This window comes from Thunnus maccoyii, chromosome 9 (genome assembly GCF_910596095.1).
Source record: "Thunnus maccoyii chromosome 9, fThuMac1.1, whole genome shotgun sequence".
NCBI classification, from domain to species: domain Eukaryota; kingdom Metazoa; phylum Chordata; class Actinopteri; order Scombriformes; family Scombridae; genus Thunnus; species Thunnus maccoyii.
The window spans coordinates 24134771-24145254 of NC_056541.1; the positions used below are offsets into that span (position 1 = coordinate 24134771).

A 10484-nucleotide genomic window follows, 5' to 3' on the forward strand; every position below is an offset into this window, starting at 1 on the left:
AATTCTTTGTTATTTTCACCAGTAATGATGTTGCATCCTCTGTGGCATTATTACTACTGCAGTGACGCACAGTATGGCACCTCAGTTCTCACAGCCGCTTCCTCTTGGTTTCATCTGTGATGCATCAGACCTACAGAGAGCCAGGTTGCACCACAACCTGGAGAACTGCAATCACTTTTGTAAAGCAGATCAGCAGACAGCTTACATTCATGTCTAGAAGCAAAGTTTACGCTGAAAAACAACATGAAGTGAAGTTTGAAGGCAGAGTGAATGCTTAGGCACTGCAGTGCCATAATGCTCCTTGGTTCACACAGGAGTGAGTTTTATTTTACAAAAGTGTGCATGAAACATGACTTTGATGGTGAAAATATAGGCTTGTCCTTTGCATTTTGTCACCATGTTCTGAGTCATTCAGTGAAAACCTACTCGTGTACCTGAACACTCCTTTGTCTCTGGTGAGACAAACTCCTAAAACCAGATGAATAGCGATGGTGCCACACAGTCGCCAGCTGACAAATTAATAGTTAATGAATGAATCTTTGAATGATGGATACGTTTTCATCAATAATTACTCTGACATGGTGAATTATTGATTTTTGAATGGAGAAATCCTCAACATGTCTGCGAGTAAGAACAAAGAACCAACAGTTTAAATCTTTTTATTTGTGTTTTTGTATCTGATTATTTAATACTGTTTAAATACATTTGAATGACAAAGAGATCTGCATAAAATATCTATTAAAACATCCAGTATTGATGGCACATACAGTATTATACAGAATTATGTTGAACAAAATTCACAATACAGTACAATGAAAAAGTTTGCAGCTTTCAAAACAACGTATACTGAAATTGTGCAACCGAGAACAAAAATGTGCAAGATCTGTGGGTTTGACACAATTTGAATTGTGATAGTAATTCTGGTAGCAACCTGTAGCATGTACATTGCTCGCATTGCATGCTTATTGTTTAATTTGCAGTTAAAGAAATATCACATACAGTTTATGGGAAATTTCTTACACAGTTCAGCTGTGAGTTAAAAAAAAAAAATAATGCAAAACCAACACTGCTTGGACTTCACTTCCCTGCAGTGTATTTTGGTTTTGGTCACAGAAGATCAACACAGTCAGTCAGTTAATTACAGTACTGGTTTCCAAAAGGGTGGTGGTGTAGTGGTGTCGCCACAGAAATCAATTCACCTTTTTCAGATGTCTGATATCATGTGTGTTTTGCGTATTTATGTAATGTCTAAAACACACATAAGGTTTCGGTTCCAAGCCGCTAAGATTACACTGAGCAATAGAAAATTGGGTTGCCTTCTTTGATGTAAAGATGAAATAAAAAAAATTAAAAAAAACTTTTGACAAGTAGAAATGACTGACCTCTGGAGTTGAAATGCAAAGAATCACAGCTTGTGAGGGAAAATGGGATTAGTTAGGGCATATCCAGGTGTGGGACCAAACAGAGGCATGGGGTAGGGATATGGGTAAACAGCAGAGCCAATGAGAGCAGTGTGAGCTGGACTCACTGGGACATGCCGATACATTAGCTGAGACTGAGGTAGCCTCATTCTGTTGGGGAGAAATGCGGGGTGCAGCGGGGGTTGATGTCGAGAGTCTCTCCCTGATCTGTCGTAGTTCGACAGGACATATGACACTGGCATGGTGGCGGTGGAATGGGACAGACTCTGCTGAGTCAGAGGAACCTTTTGTTGCATTGTCCTGGATTTCTCCCTCTTCTCTGTTGGATAAAGCCACGGAGTCACGTTGTTCAGCTTCTTTGCACAATTCAGAGAGTCGTTCTGCTGCGTCAACCTACTCTGGTGGATTTTATAACCTGGTCGAATAGGAGCGGGGCGCAGAAGTTGTACAGATTTTGGAATAACTTTGGAGAAACTAGAGGTAGACGTTGGAGCCCAGTCAGACTTCACAGTGAAAGATGAATGAAAAGGTTGAGCGAAGTTTTTGGCACTCCCTTTGTGGATTGGCTTCCAGGTAGAGTCTTTAATTTGGCCTTTAAGTGAATCTGTGGAGCTGACGTGAGAAACGTCTTTATTCTGTCCTGCAGGATCTTTAGATATCTGACTGCAGCTCAGAGACTTGCTGTCCTCACTAGAGCTAGATGTGTTTTTCACAGTGCTGGAACAGTTTATTGGCAATTCTGAGCTTGATGCAGGTTTATCTTCATTACTTGCTGGAGTGTCCTCTGATGAAACAGAGTAAGGGGAGGGGCTGCGGGAAGAGGAGGAGGATAAGGGCAGCGGGGAGCCATCAGAGGAGTTGCAGTTCCGGCTGGAAGAAGCCCAAGCTTGAGACGGAGAGCACTGGATGACGGAGGGCCTTTCTTTATCCTCACCCTGTGGGCTCATTGGCAAGCTGAGGCTGGCCTGAGCCATTCGCTTTTTCTTCTCCAGAGGAGAGATGATATCTCCAGCAGCTGAGGGGATATGAGCAGTCCAGGGGCTTGTTGCAGGGACCTGCAGACGGTGGGAACATGCATAGACAGAAGTGCAAAGATCGGTGACCGCTCGGTTTGGCTGAGAGCAGTCCAGATGGTGTCTGTCAGAGGTGGCTGGCCAGAGAGCAGAGTGAGGGTGTATCCCTGCTTCACTTTGGCAGGCAGCCTCTGGACTCCTCTGGGTGAGTAACTGCAAAATAATACAGGGGACCTTTAAAAACACAGTACAAATTTCACTATTTTTTTTAAAAACTTTTCATCAGAAACATAATATGCTACCTCAGAATCGATCTCTCTGTCCGACTGAGTCCTTTTCCTCTTCCCCTCAGCCTTGTTGACCTTGCCCTCCAAATTTCTTTTATATGGCTTCCGTGGTTTGCTTGGAGGCAGAGGTTTATCTTCCTCTCCTTTTATGTGTCTCTCAAAGGGCAGCACCAGCCTATCACGTAAGCAAGACATTTATTTCTGATTTAGAATCAGTTCATATAGTGACTGAATCAACAGAGTCGTTGGAGACAGAATAATCTTTACCTCTCATAGTGTCTGCGAGTGCAGGTAGCAGCACTGGTGCTGCCTGGACTTCCTCCCAGCTCATCGTACACTTTCTTCCAAAGACGTCGTGCTGTCACCTGTTGGATAACACATGAAGAAGAGTGCATTTGTAACAACATGTGTCTGTGATGGTTACAATATTTACCAGCGGCCCCAAAATGTGCAAATTATCATTTATGATATACGTTATTGGTAACACTTTACTTTACAGGTCCTTTAATTTAATACTAATTTCCTGGAAAATTTATGAGTAATTTGCAGGTATTTAACAGTTAATTTTAAGGAAATTTTACACAGAAAAAATGTTAAGTTGGTTTAGTTGGCAAATGCCAATTCATCATATTCCAGTTCACATGTATTTGTTCAATTTCAAAAATTCATAATAAATTAAACTCTTAACAGTTCTTTAACTGACAGGAAATACTTTTCACTGTGTAGTGCTGTGTGTCAAACTACATATTAGTGTATCAGGTGGTTTCCTAAAAACTGTCTAATGAGCACATTTCCAGTATACTACCATATTACATAATCCTTTCAAAGAAATGTCCTAATAATGAACAGCTGCAAAGAAGCAACATTTAGGAAATGATTTAAAAAAAAAAAAGATGTGCTAATAGAACCTTTGACACACAAAACACACTAAAAATACTTTTTGCCATTGGTGCCATTTCAATGAGTTGAACTGGTCCCATAGTGTCAACAAAGACAAAAATGTATGGGTGGTGATATACTGAGAGCTCAGTAACCTAAATGTCCCAGCTGCTGTAACCACCACATTACTGCACCTGGCCTATGGTTAACATTTACGCTGTTTGCATCAGTCACACATTGTAATTTCTTTGAACAATAGTTGAATAAAGAACTTGTACTTACTGAATCATAACCTCCCAGTTTCTCAACGGCTTTGTAGATCATCCACAGATTGACTGAAAGAGAAGAAGAAAAGCATGAGAACTATTTTCATTTGAATTCATAATTCATATGGTGTTAGTACAACAGTGAGCACGGTGAGAATGCATGTCGACTCACTCTGTTTGAAGCCCAGATGTGGGATCCTTTCTATGGGTGTACCTCTGCCCTTCATAAAAGAGTGCAGACTTGACACAAATGACTTCTCCTCCATCTGCAGTGGATTGGGCCTCACTTCTTCCTCACATTCAGTTGTAGAGTCATGAATCTCAATCACTAAGGGAGAAGTCTAACAAGGAGAAACCAGATGCATTAGAGGAAAAATCTGACAAAAGTGTGTTTTGCATCAAAATCAAAGTGCTGCTGTAGACGTGACATGGTCTACTGTGCTGATATGGAAAACCTGTTTTACAGTTGAAGTTATGATCACAAATGGGGGAAAAAAGTCACATAGAATTGTCTCATGGGACACAAATGTAGAAATGAAACATCAAAATCAGAGGGTAGGGTTTTACCGCTACTTTCAATAGAAAACCGCTAAACATCCTGTCTGGAGAGAAAGCAGCAGACTTGTGGGGTTTTTGGTCTAGAGCTGTCAGTCACTGGTATCACAAATGTCACTTTGAAAAACAAACATAACCCAAAACAAAAGATTTATTCTTACTTGTAATACAAAATGTTGCAAACAATACATCAGCGGTGACTGACAAGAAGATGCTACCGTAGTATTAAAAAAAAAAACTGATTCCGTGTTTGATGTATTTTGGCAAAACTGGGGTCAACAACTTTGAAGAGGAATTTACGTTACCGAGAATGCCCAGACTACTCAGAAATCCAGAACAAGAAATTGACAATGTCACTATTTGTGGTTTGCAAGAAAGGAGAAATGAAACTGTGAAGGTACACAGAATTAAAATAATCCGTTAAAAAGCTTTCAAGAAGAGAACAACAAGGACTGAAGAAGAGGATGATAATGTTTCTGTATTTTTTTAGTTAAATTAAAGTAGTGCTGTTCACTCTTGTTGAATGATTGCCCTGATATTACACAGCATATTCTCATACAGCTGTTGAATGGCCTTTAAAGTTAATCATTTAAGCAATATTCTTGATAAATAACTTGGTACAATATAAGGGTAAACTTAAAAACTGTATTGTGTTTTTTATGTGGACAGAATACAGCGCGTGGTATATATCAAATGATAGTTGTGAGAAAAACAATATTATTCCTGCCATGTGAATACAACCTCAAAAAGCCCAAATTGTCATCCAGTCATTTCTGTTTTTGCAGTGAAATCAAAGATTACGGTATGTCACAGCCGATATTTAAATGTGAAATTTCGATAGATTGGATGTCAAGAGAGACCACAATGGACAATGTCAATATTTTAGTTTGAATCATCACCCTTAAGATGCTGCTTTATATCTGTGGCAGTAGTTGTACAACAAAACAGCTCAAGGTGGTTTCATATTGAATCAAGTTCCTCTATGCGGTTCCTGGTTCCGAGAAGTAGGCCTCTAGAGTGAGTAATAGTGAAGGTGCAGGCCTCTAACCAAGATAGCCCCAACTGAGTCACAGTTCATCTGCTCCACACTGCTGTTCCCAGCTAACAGCCAACAGCTCTGACTTTCCACTGTTAGTCTATATGACCAGGGAGAACACCTCAGTGACTGTCATGTTTGTATTACAAGAAAAAAAAAAAACAGATGACTGAGAATCATACTTTACAAATCACATTTGAATTTCCTGTATCTCCAGATTTGGCTTAAGAAGGAGGAATATCTGCAAAACTACATTTGCATCTGTATTTAGAGATCTGGCAGGTGATGAGAGACTAAAATTGTAAATTTTTGCTCGGGATCTTGCATAAGATTCACCAGTATTCATGAAGGGCCTGTTTACTTTCAGTTATTGTTTTCAGAACTGATTCACAAAACTTTCAGGTCTATGCTTCAATGGTTGCCTACAGGAAACGTCTGCACTCTAAGTCACATACTGTAGCCCCTTCTCTGCAGATCTAACTCTAGCCCAGAAAACAAATATCATTGTGAAACATTGAGTTAATTTCCACTAGAAGAAATTTATTTTTTGGAAAACTGTGTGGGTGATGTTGATGTCAAAGTGTTGATATGTGACTCTCACAATGATTGTCAGCGGTGTGCTGGATTGATGCTATCGGCAGGCCAGAAGTCACCACAGAAACCGCCAGGCTTTCAAATAACATCAGCCTTGGAAATTTGGTGAGCTAATTTGTGTTTCTCATATTGTACCTCTCATTTCAGTTACCAGAATGATGGCTGTGAGCGGACCTCCTGCAGTTTCTGTATGTGCAAAAGAAATATTGCGGTGTGTGAGACGTGTGTGTGTTTGGTGGCTCTCTCAGAATACAAAAGCAGAATCACTTATTCCTCGTTACTCATTTCACAATTACCCACTGAGATGAAACAACTGTACGCACACAATCAGCACTTCAAAATTTGCCACTATCTCAAATTCACTAAAAAAGGGAAATGAAAACACAACGCACTGTGTAGTCATCACTGTAGTCACTGATTAACTGTAACTGATGAAAATTGCCCAGGCTGAAGCCAGAAGGCCAACTGACATTTTATCAGCAGTGACTGAGGTTAGTACCTGGTTTGACGTCCCCTTCTCGTCTTCACTGGCTGTGGTTTGTTGTGACGTTTCTCTCTGCTCCTCTTGAGCTTCAAACAATGAAGTGAGACACAACAAGGACAATATATTTAGCATGGTACAAATAAGCCACTTGAATATTTGAATTTGATGAGCCACAGTCAAACACTACTATACGCAGCAATACACAGTCTAAATAGACTACAACATATCTTTAACCAAATCATCCAAGTTGAACATCAGTGTAGTGGTAGCTTTTGTCGTTTTTGTAATGGTCAGATGACACATCAGCACAAAAAATCTGTAGAACATATTGTCAACTGAGTCTGATATAAAACCGCAAGTTGCAAAACCACTTCCTGCTCATGAACATAACCGCCCGTATGCTGCACTGTATGATATTGTAACACAAAAACTAGAGTATACGGCAATAGTGAGATAATCTGCAACTATAGATTACATGTACATACATGTATGTGAAATGTAATTATAAGATATTCCATGAAGTTTGGTAAACATTAAGAAACACATGTACAGTGATACCAATGCTGGTGGTGGGATATGAGATGAAGCATTAACAAATATTTAAGATTTTATTCTCATGTGTTATGTGTTTTTTATTAGAATTTAAGGTATTTTTGAGTTTTTCTGCCTCAATATCCACGTCCACATTGATGGATTATAAAAAGTTAAAAAAAAACAACAACACATGTGTTCAAAATGAAACACCAAACAGCTTGGGAATTAAATGCAGTTCTAAGAATTAAAATGTTACTCAGCTCAATACCTTGCAGCCCTCCTCCCACGGTGATATAATTTGTGTGCAAAACCAATATGCTTCTCTTTTGAGATCACTTGTTTCCTGTGCTGCGGCTTGAACCTTTAATTCTGCTTTCAGTAGCTTCTAACTTCTCTATTTCATGTGTTAAGGAAATATTTTTGACAGATTATGTCTCCGACATAAACCGATACTTTTCGCGAGTCTGTAACTTTATGTGTCAAGAAATATTCACACAATATTGACCTTTGTGTTATAACCAGATATTAATCTCAGTCAAAGTATTGTGATGGTTTGAGAATTTACTTGAGATTGAAGTAAATGAAATTCTCAAGACTTTCCGATTCAAATTCAAAATCACTGAAATTAATCTACTTTCGCAAAAACAGATTTAATTCGGTTTTCATACATTATGTTAACAAAGGTCATTTAAATGTATTAATATTTATCAAGTTCAATATTCAGCAAGTAACTGGTTGTAGTGTGTACATAGAAACAGTAACCGAACAACAACTAGCGTCAAATAGAGATAAAAGTAATTCTCACCCATTGCCAGAGGAAATCTTCAGAGGTCTTCTGTTCTCTGGCTTTACTGTGTTTTGTGACAGTAATTCATGCAGCGCCCTCTTCAACTTGACACCACGAAACAGGAAATTGTCTCCACAGGACAGTTTCATTGGTTGACTGATCGCACCACAGCAAATGAGTCTGGGAAACTGAGTTTTTTTCTTTCATTCGAGTTCTCTCTGTTTCGTCTCCTGATATTCAGAGAAAAACATGGCAGCTGTGTTTAAATTGTTTGTTTGTGCATGGACCGAAATCTAATTTCTTATTTTGTCCCACATTTCAACAAAATACAATGCTATAAAGATAAATATGTAGTATGTTATGTATTTCTAGATATGTCATCATTGTGTTTCTATGTATTACCACAACATATGTGTACATTAGAATGGATTCAAGAGACAATCAATGTCTTCCATACATTTTACATGAGAATAACTTATGATTTTATTTGTATAGTTCTTTGTAAAAACAAGCCTTAACTATCAAATATCGTCAAACTGAAAATATGAATAAGGACAATCAAAAACAAGAAGACACAGCAAGATGAGAAAAGAAATATAACAATACTCATCAATAAAGACAATTAACGCCTCGTCATACACACGTGTTATGTATTCTGTCACATAAACACACTTCAGTTTGCAGACTGGACTCAAATTCACCTAAATTGCTGAATTTGGGGAAGTGAAAGAGACACATAACAGTTGACCAAATAAAGACTTAAAGGTGTCCTAACGCGGACAAACATGTCTTCATTATTAAAACAACTTAAAAAAATCTAAAATAAAGGAAGCAAGGTTACACCAATTACTGTAAATGCACATCGCTTCTTCAGAGAGAATAATGTTTCTTGGAGGAAGCCTACTGACTAATAGTCTATTATGCAATGACTCATATCACAGGTGATTCAGAACCAAATTATACAGATTGTTTTCATTTTGCAGCAACAAAACGTAAAAACCAATGTTTTATGTCACTGAGACTTTACTGGGTCCTCTTTAAATGTCTGTTGCTGCTGTAGAATTGAAATTAATAGTGTGTTTGCAGATAATATATAATTGTGTGAGACATTTCCTGCAGTCACAGAATATCTTCTAAAGAAGAATAACGTGAAGTATTAAAAGCCACAATGAATTCGCATTTTGAAAGTATCTTGCTTCCTTAATTTATTATGAGGTTATACTGGATGTTGACATAAAAAAAACAAAGAGAGGGTTTGGGAGTATCCGTTATGTTGAGGAGACAGTTTTATTCGACAAAGTGCAACATTTAATTTTATATTAAATAACATTTTTTGTATTATTGTGACATGAAACCCTTGAATGTTAGATGGTCAAATAAAACTGTTGACATACAACAAATTTGCTGCTAAAATGTCATTATTTAGCATAAAAAAGTGGTTTAGACCAGAGTCACACAAGCATGTAGCTTTGACTCATATCAGCTTTTAGCTGAACTACAATTGCACATGTAAATGAAGGCTTTGAGACTGACTGTTAGATTTAAGACTTCATTTTTAAGGAAGAGATAAAGCACCACTTCTTTAAAAAGCAGTTTCAACTGGCCATTGCCCGAAAGATATTAGTTAAAAATAAATGCCAGGACAATGCAGAAGCAGCTTTTTCCACTAGAGCTGAATGGCAAGCGGGTAAAAAAACGGTCAGTTATTTCCTTACTACCAGTCATGAGTCAGAGGGAGTTGTCAAAGATGTTCTGTACCAATGACCTTGGAAAGGACCAGGTTCCTTTCAACAGAACCTCTGGATTTCATATTTGTTTAAAAAAAAAAAGACAGTTGCCCTATATCATTTTCCATTTTCCTTCAGCTGTCCTACACTCAGTAAAATGACACAGATCTCGTGATAAAAACACTGAGAGGCAATGAAACTGCACTCGACACTATCCACATTTCCTCCACATGTTTTTGATCTTATTTGAAAAGGGGGATGCCCTATTCCTCCATCTGTTGCGGATAGAGTATGACATTTCAAAATGATTAACATTTAAATGTCAAAATAACCAAATATTTTCTAACTGTCCAAATTTCAGAGGGATTTTTTTTTTTTTGTTTTGTTTGATAGATAAAAAACAAGTTTTTGTTTTGATTTTTCAGAAATTGATTGTCATGACGATCGACAAGAAATTCTGCAAAAATGTAAGAAACGTGACATTAAAATGTTCATAAACCTCCCATATGAATGTCTTGACTGATACATTAATAACATTATATATGTGACACCATTGGTTACTTTTGAGTATTCACTTGGAAAATTAAGTATTCAATCCAGATTAAATCTCTGATTCACTTTTACTGTGTAGACAAAGTGAGACTTCTAATAATTTAATGCCTAAATTAAAAACTAACCGGCAGAGATAGGGCATGTGGTGAGTTTTGAACTTCTGCAATAATGTAGACATAGTTTATGTCATATGTGAGACTTAACAGGTAATTTATTATAATTCCACTGAATTATGACGATGTTTTGCAGAACTCTTAACTACACTATCACTTGCAGCCGACAACAAATGTGAAGATGATGAGCAAAAACATCGGTTGTAAGATCGAGAAAATCCCCAGCTATTCATTTC

At 37.8% G+C, this 10484-nt stretch overlaps 1 protein-coding gene across 2 annotated transcripts; it reads right to left on the reverse strand.

Moving 5' to 3' along the window:
• Positions 1–673: 673 nt before the first annotated feature.
• On the reverse strand, positions 674–7921 carry arid5a (AT rich interactive domain 5A (MRF1-like)). 2 transcript variants are annotated; one of them, XM_042421743.1, is made up of 7 exons: positions 7875–7921; positions 6551–6621; positions 4039–4207; positions 3883–3935; positions 2989–3086; positions 2737–2896; positions 674–2647 (listed from the first exon to the last, which is right to left on the reverse strand). In XM_042421743.1, exons 1-7 carry the CDS (start codon positions 7876–7878, stop codon positions 1406–1408), a joined length of 1797 nt encoding a protein of 598 aa, XP_042277677.1. In that variant the 5' UTR covers positions 7879–7921; the 3' UTR covers positions 674–1405. The 2 variants fall into 2 exon arrangements, with proteins under 2 accessions (XP_042277677.1, XP_042277675.1); XM_042421741.1 differs by lacking the exon at positions 7875–7921 and having other exon boundaries at positions 6551–6976.
• Positions 7922–10484: the final 2563 nt, after the last annotated feature.

Bases quoted from the DNA above. Each gene is read 5' to 3' on its own strand.
- arid5a (XM_042421741.1), bottom strand. From the start codon at position 6,667: ATGCTAAATATATTGTCCTTGTTGTGTCTCACTTCATTGTTTGAAGCT. The intron at 4,208-6,550 runs GTACTAACCTCA...TCTCCTTGTTAG, and splicing joins AGAAGGGGACGTCAAACCAG to ACTTCTCCCTTAGTGATTGA. The intron at 2,648-2,736 runs GTAGCATATTAT...ATTATTTTGCAG, and splicing joins ACAGAGAGATCGATTCTGAG to TTACTCACCCAGAGGAGTCC.